Here is a 13,709-nt window from a genome sequence, read left to right on the forward strand (position 1 = left end):
TTCCCTACAGGACTAACATCAAGTAATACAAAAATTTAGATGACTTACATTGTTGTTGCGGGTTTCTACAGCAGGGAACTTTCTGACTATGAATTTCACAGCAGATTCCAGGTTTTTGTCAATAAGGTAGGATGGTTTTGCCTTAGGGTCTCCACATGCCTATAAAACAACAGTAATAAAGAAAAAGTGAAATGCATTCTTCTTCTTAAACCAAGAAGAGCAAATCTGTAATCAGAATTTAGAGAGATATTTATTGTTTTTGGTGAGCAGGTGATAAAATGAATAGGCAAAGTGCAGGGATTGTCACAGCTGAAATATGCAATGAGAGACAGTACAGAGATGTTCTTCTACTGAAAAAAATGCATGGAAAGTTTCAAAGCAGTTAGCGCAGAACAGCAGTGAAGAAAAAAGCTCAAACCTAAAAAAAAAGAAAAGAAAAAAAATTCTTGGTTTGAGGTAGAATTGTATTCATTTGAAGCTAATAAAAATATTACAAAATTAAATATTCAGTAAAGTGCAAGAAGTGTTTCTAAGTGTTATAAAATAAAAGCTTATGTTTAAATGTCTTTTCCAAAATGTTTTCCTTATTCACTTTAAGCATTTTAATACAAGAGCCCTAGTTCAAAAGAACTGGAAGCTACTAAAATTGTCTTTATAGTACTAACGTGTGTTGCCTGTTCCTCTGAACATCTGAGTTACAACAGTGTTTTCCGTCATATCAGCAGCACTTCAAACAATGACTCTACATCTGTTCTTTATCTCATAAGCACAGAATAAATGGAAATGTTTACATTTTGACCACGTCAGCAGTACAGCATTCTCTGCAGTAAAGTGTTTCCATTACATAAATGTAAGGTACTATTAGAAAGAACTTTTTATCTGAATTATTAGCAATACGAAATATAATCTTCAATACTTCTGTTTCATTGTGTGACATTTAATTAACTACTTGCTATTGAGATATTATTTCTTAGGGAATTACTAAAACTATAACAGTCCTATTTAACTTTTTATTTTATTTAAAAAGGATGTGTCCTTTGAAAATTTATATCTCTCTACTATGTGTGAGGAAATACAGTATTGTAATTTAATGTTTTTTCATTGTTTACTATGGCTATGTTGTGGATTACAGAAAGAGAAGTTATGAAACATGAAACTGATCTGAAAGCGGGCAAGCGGGCAGAGGGAAGGTGAAAAGCTTTTTGCAAACCTTCCAAACTTGTCCTTGCTGGGGAAGCATTGTAATAAAAAGAGAGAAAATTACGTGTAAACAATGATTGTCCAACTATGACATAACGTTTCAGTAGAGAACTTATGCACTGCAGACTATGAATAACAAAACAAGGTTAGAACTATATGGTGCTACAATTTAAAAGGTATTCTAAGTAGCAAGTTGTAGTATACAATAAATTTATAGTTTATACTATCTATATATATTTAAATACTACTGTGTAAGTGTAAAACTATGTCAGTTTCTTGGTGCTCTTTCTAAATCAACTTAAAATAATACCAGAAGGAAAAATAAAGACTACATGCAACTATAAAAATAGGAGCAAAACCATCAGTGAAATTTTACATACCTTAAAAAGAAACGGTAGCCAAGAATAAGAATAAGTCGTTATTGGATGACTTGTACATCAGCTTGGATTCAGACTATTTTTCAAATATTAGCTAACTTCCTTCCAAGCCAAAGTATAAAAAATCAATGTAAACATTTCTATATTTTCCAAATGGAAATAGGAATGCAGTAAGAATTCTGTTAATTCTCACATGTAATTAAATACAACAAAATTAACTTTAAGATATTTAAAACTTCATAATCTTTAACCAGACTGCCACGTGGCTACTATATAAATTCCATTTCAACATCGTAAATATTAAAGTATATCTGACTTTTCCTCAGAATAGACTATCGGTTTAATACATTATTTCTTATAAATTAAACTTTCAGTTAATCCACTTCTCTAAAAATATTATACTATAAGAATAACTAAGAACCACCTAAGAATTTGTCCCAATAGCTACAGACTTGTATTTCCTTACATGAATGATATAATGAAAATCCACTTTCATAAACACACCTGAGGTAGTGCAGAAGCCTAAAGTGATTCCAAATTATGTTCAGTTTTTTAACACATCTTTCACACTCTAATTATTTAAAAATTCAGCTCTCCATTCTAACCCTATTAGTGATTCTCAAATAATAAAAATATGATAGACTACCATACCCGTTTCCCATTATCACAAATTTTACTGTGTAAGAATTTATTCAAGTAACTAGAAAAAAAGGTATAAACAGCTCTTTCTTCTTACACTGAAAAAAGAATGAAATTTCATTTCAATGGAAAAATAGTTATATAATCTCCTTTCTTTGAAATTGATTTACCTTTTTCCGTACTGCTCAGTTGAGCCATATCTAAACATACTACATTGGGAGGCAGTATGCCATAAAGGTTAAGAACACAGACTCTGGAGTAAAACAGTTTCAATCTTCACCACCTACTAGCCATGAGACCTTTAATACATTACATAACATCTCCTAGTCTCAGCTTCCACATGTGTAAATGGGGAAATCTGTACTTACCTCATAGGGTCATTATGAGGATTAGAAGGGAAATAGATAAACAATGTATAGTATTCAACAAAAGACCAGGTATATAAGTGCTCTAAAAATGTTAGCTGTTGTTAATAGATATAATAATTATAATTACCCAAGTAAAAGCTTCATATGAGTAACCACAGAATACTTTTTACCATAGTATAGAGAACTAGCAATAATGACTACCATTCCCCCTCCCAATCATATATTTCCTTCATTTACCCTAAATCTAAACACACCAAATTTGTTGTAACTATAGAGAGAGTTCAGCCTAATAAAGAACATGAATTCTAAGACAGGCTGTCCATTTTCAAATCCTGGCTTAATCACTTCCTATCTGTGTAACCACAGTAAGTTGATTTTACTTTTCTGGGCCTCAGTTCCTTCATCTGTTAAATAGCTAATAATAATTACAATCTACCCTAAAAAGTTTTTAGGCCCATTACATTAGTGTACATGTGCATGTGCATGCATGTGTGCAGAATTTACAAGAGTATTTGGCATACCATGAGCACTCAAAAAATACTAATAAAAATGTACGTACGGATCATAGACACTATATTGAAGTATTAGGTCCCATTTTATGTTTTTCTGAAATGAACCTACTTTATTTATTTAATGCCAACAGAGACACGTGTGTGGGAAACAGGCGATAAAGAAAAAGTATAAGAAAAAAACCAATGACTTGACCAAAAGCTAACATCTAGATAAACACATCCTGGCAAAGGGCCATACAAAATAATTCAGCGAAGAAGGATTTCCTGCTATATTAAAGCAGTATAGCAAAATTCAACTAACTAGATGTCTCAGTTTACAAGATTATTCTACTTCACCTTAAATCAAGAAATTTTATTTTGAGGACACTGAGGATAATGAAATCATATGATAACCTATATTTAAGAACACAGCCTGCAGCTGGTATACTTGAAAGCCTAGCTCATCCTACTACAACTATATCACACAAAATTAATCCTTTACTCCTAAAAGTATCACCCTTTGAAGTACATTTTAAAAAAGATATATATTAGCATTTTTAGTTATCAATATTCTAGACTAATAGAGTATGTTTCAGAAAGGCTTACCACAAAGACTGAATCAAAAGGTTTAATAAATTACAAATTCAATTAAATAAAACTGGAGTACTCCTATCCATCCCACCTTGCCCCTCCAAAAAAAGAAAGGTGAAGACTGGGCAAAATTGCATCTAAATCCCTGAATCTTATAGCCCAACCAAAAAAATAGTTTCTTTTTTTTTTTCCATATAACTGGCTACAGGGCTATTTCACCGGAAAAACAAAAACAAAAACTATACCTAAACCACAAAATTAAAAAAAAAAAAAAAAAAATCACCACTCCAAACCTTGTATTTACTTTATCTTGACTCAGCATTTCATAATGCATAAAATACCATAATTTAAAATTCTAGAAAATCTAAGACAAATTTAAATATTTATATATTTAAATTTCCAGTTCTCAGAACTGAAACTTTATTTTCAATATTCTAATTATCTTTAAATTCAATAAATTCAATATTCTAATTATCTTTAAATTCAAACTTTATTTTCAATATTCTAATTATCTTTAAATATTTTCAATATTCTAATTATCTTTAAATTCAATATTCTAATTATCTTTAAATTCAATAAGGACTGTTTAATGTGAGATAAAATTATACTAGTATTAAAGGAAATACTTAAATATGATAATTAAGAACTCTGTCTCTGATTCAAGAAGATCACAATCCCTATGGCTTAAAGTAGGTTGCCTAACTTCTGAGCCTCAGTTCTCTAATCAATAAACTGAAAATACTACTACTACTACCTACTTAATCAGATAGATTGTTCAGATTTTTAAGAGAAAATACACATTAAGTGTTTATTCCAGTGCCTGGCACATAAATACTTAATAAATAAGTTCTAAATAATTATCTTCTATTTTTAAAATAAAACTTTCATAATACATGGATATCTATAGTGAGTTTCCAATTATCAAAATAAGATTTGCATTTAACCAATCTAGGCCAGTACTGTCAATGCAATATCTCCCACTTCTATTTTTCATGAAACACAAATAGAACATTATTACCAAAAATAAAGAACAAAGATGTTACAGAAAACCACATAATATTTTATTCAGGCCACAAAATAAATGTCTTTGACTAAAAGCCTCAAGACCATACCTTATAAAATTTTAAAGTATGACTTTAAAACAAATCTTTCTGCCAATCTACTACCAAAACCCCTTCCCAAGTCCTTTCTCCAGGTTGTCACAACATAGATTAGAAGCCACAGCTTAACGTTACATGGTAAATGTTACATATTTTTTTCAAGAACTTACTTACCCAGTACATAAAAAAAAAAAATCAAATATGGATAGAAATAATCCTCTATCAGTTCAAAGAAATAAAGCAACAATTAAGAAAAAAATAATAAAGACACAAGAGTTGGGAGTAAAAGAAACATTTACTGGGCACCTGCTGTGTACAAAACACCTATCACTCACCAGAGGAAAAGAGCTTCAGAGAAACTGACTTGCTCAAAGTTTTATAACTACTAACTACGAGTACCCAAAGATTCCAAAGCACTAAAACTATATGTCCCCCCCAAAAAGGGTACAAAAACATGCTCTATTCTTTTAATACTTCAGCTGTTCAAAACTTTGTGGGGTAATTATAATCAAGGATAAAATCTGAAAAGTTCATTCAGCAAAAAAATATATTCCTTTGCCAAAACAGGTATTTTGCAGAACGAAACATTTTTATGTAGAATAAAATACTTTTAAAAACAGTGTCTTAATTGAAAAAGAAAAACATAAAACAAAATCCCAGGGATTAGAGTAAGAATACTATTTGTGAGAGTACATGAAACCAACCCCATCTGAATTGTTAGGGAAGAGAAGAAACACACAAAATGTGACCAATTTATGCTAGAAAAAAGAATTTCATTTTTATTCAATTAATGAGAAACAGCACAGTTTTTAAAGCAGGCTTTGCAAAACTGAAGGCATAAAAGGACCATGATTCTCCATGAGTCTTCAACAAATTAATGCCTAGAGGAAGAATGATCATCTAAGATCATGGACTGTAAAAACAACTTACCTATCATTCTTTTACTTCCTAATTTTAAAAATATTGAAAATAATACATTGTGAAAATTTTCAATATATTTGGAAAATCTATCAAGAGTAAAAGAAGCCTCAAATTGTAGTATTAGTGGTTAATTTTTTTTCTCATGTGTATCACCTATGTTTTGGCCAACCAATCTGCTTTGAGCTTCTCCTTGAGCTTGGATAAGTGAAAAAGAGTCAAAAACAGTAGTAATCCACTGTTATTAGAGGCCTGATACGAAAGCATACTAAAATTATTGGTAATGCTTTAGAATTAATGTAATTTTATCAATAAACACCTCTTACAGGGTCGGGCCTGGTTAGTACTTGGATGGGAGACTACCTAGGGAAGACCAGGTGCTGTAAGTATAAAAAAAATAATAATAAAAATAAATAAATAAACCTCTTAATTAGAGCCAATAGCAGATTTAAATTTATATAAATCAGGGTTATTGTTTTTTAAGCACAAGTTCTGGGAAAAATCATGAACTTAAGAAACATTCTAACCGACTATGTATTTCAAAATTCATTAAAAGTTACTAATTACTATCTATTTCACAAGAAAATGTCTCTTGTCACTGTTGCCCTTAAACATTTTTCAGTTTCCAATATAAAGAAACATCTTAGCTTATAAAATGAAGGTTTTCTGTTATAGTATTTTAACAGTGTTTTATGTGGTTATATTTTTACTGTTTTAAAGAAGTCGCTCTTTAAAGGACTACTGAAGAAACACACTTCTGAAATACAAATAGTTATTTTGTATTAGCAGTAAGTAGCTATCAAACTGTAACATCAAGTAGTAAAAAGGAATAGTAAAGAAATGTTTCCTAAAGGTGGTCTTGAGCTACATTTAATAGGAAAAAAAATGAACTTTTTTTTAAGTGTCCTCTGTTTCAAGCCCCAGAAACAGAACTAGTAACATTAGCCAACATTTATTCACTTCTTACTCTTGTGCCAGGCACTATACTAGCACTTTATGTGAATTAACTCAATTCTTATAAGGTTAATTAAAGAGTATTCCACAATTGTGGGCTTTCGAAGATTGCAAAGATTAGAATCAAAAAACTAACATGGCTTAAAAAACAAAAAAATATATAACTTGAAGCATAAATGAGAACAAATAAGCACCCTGCAGATGGTTTTACTAGTAAGAGAGCCTATTGTGCAGCTTATACTCCATATTCAGTTATACCCCAGAAGATAAAATTAAATCGCTCCAGTAAAACAATTTTCGGAGAAAGAAATCAGAGGTATTAAGAATTTACATTTTACATATTTCAATGGTTCATGGCATCAGAACCACTTCAGGTGCTTTTTCTTATTCAGTAGGTTTGGGTCAAGATCTAGATGAGATGTATGTATTTTAAAAAACCTTCCAAATTTATTATATTGTGTATCCCTAGCTAAGAACCACTGGTCTCTTCAATTTATTAATAAACTGCAACCCAGAAAGATTAAATAACTTGTCCAAAGTAAGAAAAAAAGAAAAAAAGTATAGCGCTTCATCTAGAATCTACCATTCTCAACCCACAGAATATACGACAAGTATGGAAAAATGATATAGATGTTTAGAGGCTTTATGCCAGCAAGGAGGACATTACTAGGGTATTTTATAACTTTATATATTTTGTATTTTTAAATATGCTACTGAACAAAGGTTCCAGAATCTTAAATAATGAATCTTTGTCATTGCCTGGCTGAAGCTTCTATATAACTATCTTTTCCTCCCATTTACCCCAACAATGGAATCTTTAACTCCCTTCTCAAGACTCCCATAACCAGCTTACATGCTGTATAAACATCTACATATCACTCTCACCTACTAAGATAGAGATTTCTTGGCATCAGACACTACATCTTAATTGTTTCCCCCAATATCTAGGAAGACAGTCAATAAATGAAGAATGAATGAACAAAAAGGAAACCTCACTTTTTGGAACTAGCTGAAAGAATAGCTCGTATGACTTATAACATAGTTTTAAAGATACAGTTATTATTGTTAAAAGCATACAATAATCTACTATGCAAAAAGAAATTATTTTCCATTACAGGCTTTTACTTAAAATAAGTGCTTTCTTTGAAACTGGCACATGCATACCCTACTTAAAACTAACAATTCAAGACCTTATGAAATTTGTTAACTTATTTAAGATTTCGGTGCGATATTATTTGAAAAATGTTTAGGAGATGTTCTCATCACTGTCAAATTAAGTAAACAACTTACAAAAGTCTAATTAAAGTATTGCAATTTCCTAATAGGATCAAAATTAAGAAGGTTTTACTACATTTACTAATAAAGGCAGTATTAAAAACAGTCAACGACCAAAAAAAACACATCCTGGGACTAGAAGAGAGAACTATTAATTTTGCAAAGTCCAAGACAGAAAGAAATGAAATTACTGGACGTGTTTCTTAACCGCATATCTTATATGTCATGATGTTACAGGGGTTACGTGAAAATATTACTCTTTTACTTTGGAAATCAAAATGTAAAATGAAAAAAGCATATCTGAAATTTCAAAATTAAAAACAAAATATCTCCAGAGAGGAAATAATTGCATGTGTCCTTAAAATTAAGATAAATGTTATCTCATTCTTTGTTATACCTCTTCCTTTCTGCTTTATACGTATTCATTCCACAATTTAAGAAAAATTTCCTGTTTATTTTCTTCAGTATCACTTGCATGGTTAGTCCTTTCAGTTTTTATATTTTACTATGTTGGGGACTAAATTTTAGCAATAACAAAAGAAAAGTTTATAAACATGAAAAGCAAATAGAAAATATATTTCCTCGAAATTTTCTAAATAAATTGAATTTTAAAATTCCTAATTCTGAACTATTTCTTATTTTAATACATCACAATGCTAAGCGGAAGTCTCCATTAATAATCATTCTAGTATCCTGATAGTATGGTCTTTATGGTCTTTTCATATAAATCCATACAAAGTTCATACAAAAGCAGCCTACCATAAAGAGTAAAGGTACTTCTTCAATATAATTGCATATTTCTTTAAGGTTATTGTGTGTCCAAAATCAAACTATCTGACACAAAAATTTCACTGATTATAAATCTAATGGCAAAAATAATTAAATTAAGAGCCCAGACTAAGGTATTAACAAAGAAAGGTGGCAATCTAAACTTTTTTATTTTTCTAGAGTAAGAATTAGGCAAAATATCTAACCTCTACAAAATTCAATTGCTTTACCTATAACATAGGTATCTACATCACAGATATAAGGACAAATAAAAGAGACTCAGTACATACTAAGGTCTCAATAAATGGCAGCTGGCATTACTTTTATTATACATTTTTACTGGGCAACGAAGTGATGAAACTATTTAATTCTAGCAAAATATAAAATATACATCTACCACACCTGACTCAAAATTGTTGGAATTTTACTTAATATTAACATTGCTAGTAAATCATCAAACAAGAATATGAATTAGATTTTCAATCATGTTAACCAGTAAGGACAGAACTTTTAACACTAACAAACTTTTTCATCTGGGCCTCATTTTTAACATATTGGATGCAGCTAGCTAAATTTGTCCAGTACTTTAATTTTGTTAAAATATAAGTATACAAGCAATAGATTAGGACCCCAATTTCATTTACATGTAAACTGCACCATGCTGTTTCTTCAATCTATTTTTGCAGAGAACTTAATCATAATAAAATATGCATGCACATATGTTAGCATTTGTACAGAAAAGGGTGTAAGTATATATGGCTTATTTTTTAAAAGTGGGAGATGGGCAAGTAGAGAATTTTTAAAGTCACACATTTGTTATGTTTAACAATAAATATGTATTCCTTTTGTAACTAATTTTTAAAAATTAATATTTGTTATTTAACAATTCCACAAAGGAAAACAAGATCCATAATCATTGCCACTTCAAAAAATAATTTCTTCCTAAGTATTTTTCAGTGATCTTCATAACCTTAGCCTACCATCCAGCAGAATGAGAATTATCAAATCCTCATTTTCACAAGCAGCTTCCTTGAAAAATAAAGTTACAAACAGACATAATAGAATTGGTTGTTTAAGTAAATACTATATTTTAAATTCAGATTCATGGAGAGAATGTTTTATTCTTAACATGTTTAAGTGTCTCAATAATGAAACCCCACTGGGAGAGAAAAAAATCTTACGCTAACAACTTATTAGCCTAGAAAATGCCACAATCCCATCTTTAGAACATGCTTCTGCTCCTGATTAAGCAAGAGAAAAAATAACGCCTTAAATGAAGAGAAACAACAGTGAAAGGGAGGAGTAATGCCGGTTCCCCTCCCTTTCCCTTGCACTGCACCCTTCACATAACATCTTTTTTTCCCCCCTCCATTAGATAAGCAGATACCAGCTAAGGACTTTCAATTTTACACAGTTATTAATTTTTTCCTCATAAAGTAGATTTATCTAAAATTATGGGGAAAGGGGCTGTGGAGGAAAATATTCCTCTAATCAAAAAAAAAAAAAAAGTGTGTTGAAATCTGCAAAAACATTCCATTTAAAAAAAGTTTAAGTGGGTCTTTTCTGTCCTTTAGAGTTGAAGCAATAATTTGACAAAAGGAAAAATATGCAAGTATTAATGAGACCTCTTTGGTACAGAGTTATTTATCAAGTCCATATTGGTGATGGTGTAAGAAAGGAGGCAGAAAAAAAAAACAAGAGTAAACAACAAAAAAATAATTTCAAACTCAGAAAAATGTTTTCTTTTGGGATTTGGGAATGTGTCTGCTAAACATTAATAAAATTTCAGAAAAACACGTTGCCCCAAACAGTAGGTGAAACTCCTAAATAAATACTATCTTACATTCGCAGTTTTAAACTATTTTTGCCTTCTTATTTTATTTTCACAAACAATCTTGTGAAGCAGGCAGAGCATTGCCATCCTTATATTACAGAAAACCAAACTGAGCTAGTTACTGTTTAAAACGGACCTTAACTTCTTCCCTACTTCTTCACAATGAACTTGTAAAGATAACATAATCAGAGCTGGAATAGACTTAAATGTTCCTTTTACAGTTAGTTACTTTTTCCCCATTTTACAAATGAGTAGAAATGAAGCTCAGGGAAGTCAAGACACCTACTCAATATTTCAGAACACTCAGTAACAAACTGAAAATTGGAATACAGGTCTAACTTCTGGCCCAGAACTCTTTACCACTACCACCACACACTGTCTGCCATGCCACAGTAACAAATATAAAAGGAACCTGAAAAATGTTAAAAATCACTGTATAAGTGAGTGGTATTATCAGGTCTGGGAAAAGGAAGACACATTTTAAATAAAATATAAAACTTTATATTTTATATTTAAAGAAATTAAGAAACAAATTTAAATGTAAAACTTGCTACCACTTTTCACATCTTTTCACTAAAATCCTCCTTTATGTGTTCTTACATCCCTGATTAGACAAGTTCCTTAAAATTTCCATAAACTGTACATAGCAAGATCTCAAAATTTCTTCAACTAATGAATATTTTTTAAAAAAAAAAGCAAAACATTTTTCATTAACCATGTTACATTCCCTGTAATAAGCATTAAAACATTATTCTTGATTATAGTATCTTACTAAGTTATTTTACTTAGGTCACTTAAGTATTTTTCATTGTGTATGCTCACTAAAATAGTTCTATTGCAGACTCTTAATTGAAACAGAGCAATCAGATCTGATACATAATCTAATGCACACATGCATTAATAAAAATGTGATAACTGATTGGCAGACATGTATCATATACAGTGGAAGTTTTTTTTTTTTTGAGGACTATAAGAGACTGAGATTGAAAAGATTATGTGGTTTATACTGTCATAAAAATGCAGACAGCATGAACCTTATAAACACATGGTTAACAGATCTTACTCATTTTTTTGGCAAGATTTTTCAACAAATGTTTCAATCTCTAGCCAGCCTGAAGATATGCCAGTCTTACAGACACCTCTACATAAGAGGAAGAATTAAAAACTTATCTGTATTTGTATGCAAGTTTACACAAGAAGAGCAAATCCAAAGCTATTATTATTAAAACTAGAGCAAGACTTTATATACATATATCTATATACACACATTTATATATATGCTAAATATATATACTTTACAATGTATATATTGTACTCATCCATTTCAATTAAGGCCTAACTGAAGGCCTCATGGATCAGGTAAGGCCCAAAGTACTAGTAATTCAAAAATGAGTAACACTGTCCCTGCCCAGAGGGAACTCACAATCAGGCAAAGTAGACAAAATATTTAACAAATTATAAATACGAGTTAAATGCTAAAATATAACATTTCAATAACTCAAAATACGATACTTGGATATAATGATTATATTCAACCCATTTTAAATTTTACTAGTTCAATAATGAGAGCCTGAAGTTTCTCAAAACAGGAAGTGAAAAAATATGCTTTTGAGAAAAAGCAGTGAACTGGAATTATAAGAATTCAGATGCTTAGAATTTAGTTTAATCTAATTTATGAAGGTGTAATTTATAAAGTTTGATTGTATTTATACCATAAAAATGTTTATGAATGCTTAAAAAAAGGTATTTTGCCCATATACCCAAATCACTTTTGATGTTACTCTCACTTCCTCTTCTGGAAACCATCATAACCATTTCCTTTAACCACAATACCACAGGTCTAGTAACTTTTAGTAATGTTAGACTTGCTTTTTTTTTTTTTTGGATGAAGTTCACAAAGGAACCAATTTCCAAGTCTGTTAAAGAGTATAATCTCACAAAAAAGTTCAGGTCAATACAATTTACAAGTAATACTATCTAAATTAAATTACTCCAACCTACATAAATTTATAACCAAGGCTCTTAGGTAAATGCAGATGGCTTCTTTGTAATGACAGAGCCCCCGCCACATAAACTGTAACAACTGAATAGGCATCTTACAGTTAACTGCAGACTGCACTGGATTTAGAGTCAATCAGTGCTTGCATCCAGATGAGCAACCAGAACATAGCTATCCTCATACAAAATTTATCACGATTAAGCCAGGACAATATTCTCTTTTAGAATTACAGTGTCTGCATCAAATTGTTGAAACAACCAGTTTTATTCTTGAACCTCAAGAAATGGAATTCAAAAAATATTCTTACTTCGGTAGCCTTATTTACAAACATTGTAATTCTATTGCTATAATTAAACTAAAAGGAAATATTCATGATAGATTAAAAAGCCAACAAAAATAATTATGAAGCTATGACATCAAATGCACATGTGAAACTCTAAGGGTCTAGATTGCACCAAAAAAAAAAAACCCTTCAATTTTCTCTTTATCAAATTCTTTAAAACTTACTGCTCTTGTCTTAAAAGGAAAAAGATTGTGATTGTTTTCTCCTAAGATAAATTAACATACATTCTTCTATCTTTACATCTATTTTTCTCAACTCCAACTTAGCCTTCCTTTCACTCAATTTACTGAAGCCATGTAAAGACTTTCAACGGGCCTATTAGCTATAGCTACTCAAGTTATCAGAATATGCTATGAACCAGCAATTAAAGGCAACATATTTATAGTTTTTATTTCGTAGAGACACCGAACTTTAAGAAATGGGATTTTGGTACTATCAGACAGGGTTGGAAAAACTAAGATGAGGAGGAGTAAAGAGGGACGAGAGAGGTTGTTATTCCTGTTCCAGTGACTCACAACCCAAAAGTATTTCAGAAGAAAATTGGTTCCACCCTCACTTCCCCCTCCTCTCCACCTCCAAAATGAAATTGCAAATCGTCAACACGCTCTCCCATGGCTTTTATGTAGCAACCTAAAATTAAGGGGCAAAGTGAAGGGGATGCGGAGTTCATCTTGATTAGCCATTCCCTTCCCACATTCCCACACTTAAACACCAAAAAATTGAGAAAAAAATTGCTACCATCTCCGCCAGATTCCTACCATTCAACTCAGTAATGGAACGTTCGGGCTCCCCCACCTCCACCCCCGTCCCGATCTCGCCCACCCTCCTTTTCCTGTTGACCCCATTCCGGAG

General features: G+C 31.0%; 1 protein-coding gene across 1 annotated transcript in view; it reads right to left on the reverse strand.

The window, feature by feature from the left end:
- The window catches only part of NCKAP1 (NCK associated protein 1), an 89,067-nt gene that overhangs the window by 74,878 nt on the left and 480 nt on the right, over nt 1-13,709 (reverse strand). The window contains exon 2 of the mRNA XM_006921264.2: nt 49-159. Within this exon, the coding sequence (XP_006921326.1) occupies nt 49-159 (111 nt within the window). The remainder of the gene's footprint in view (nt 1-48; nt 160-13,709) is intronic.

The sequence above is a fragment of the Pteropus alecto genome, unplaced genomic scaffold, assembly GCF_000325575.1.
Source record: "Pteropus alecto unplaced genomic scaffold, ASM32557v1 scaffold3, whole genome shotgun sequence".
NCBI lineage: Eukaryota > Metazoa > Chordata > Mammalia > Chiroptera > Pteropodidae > Pteropus > Pteropus alecto.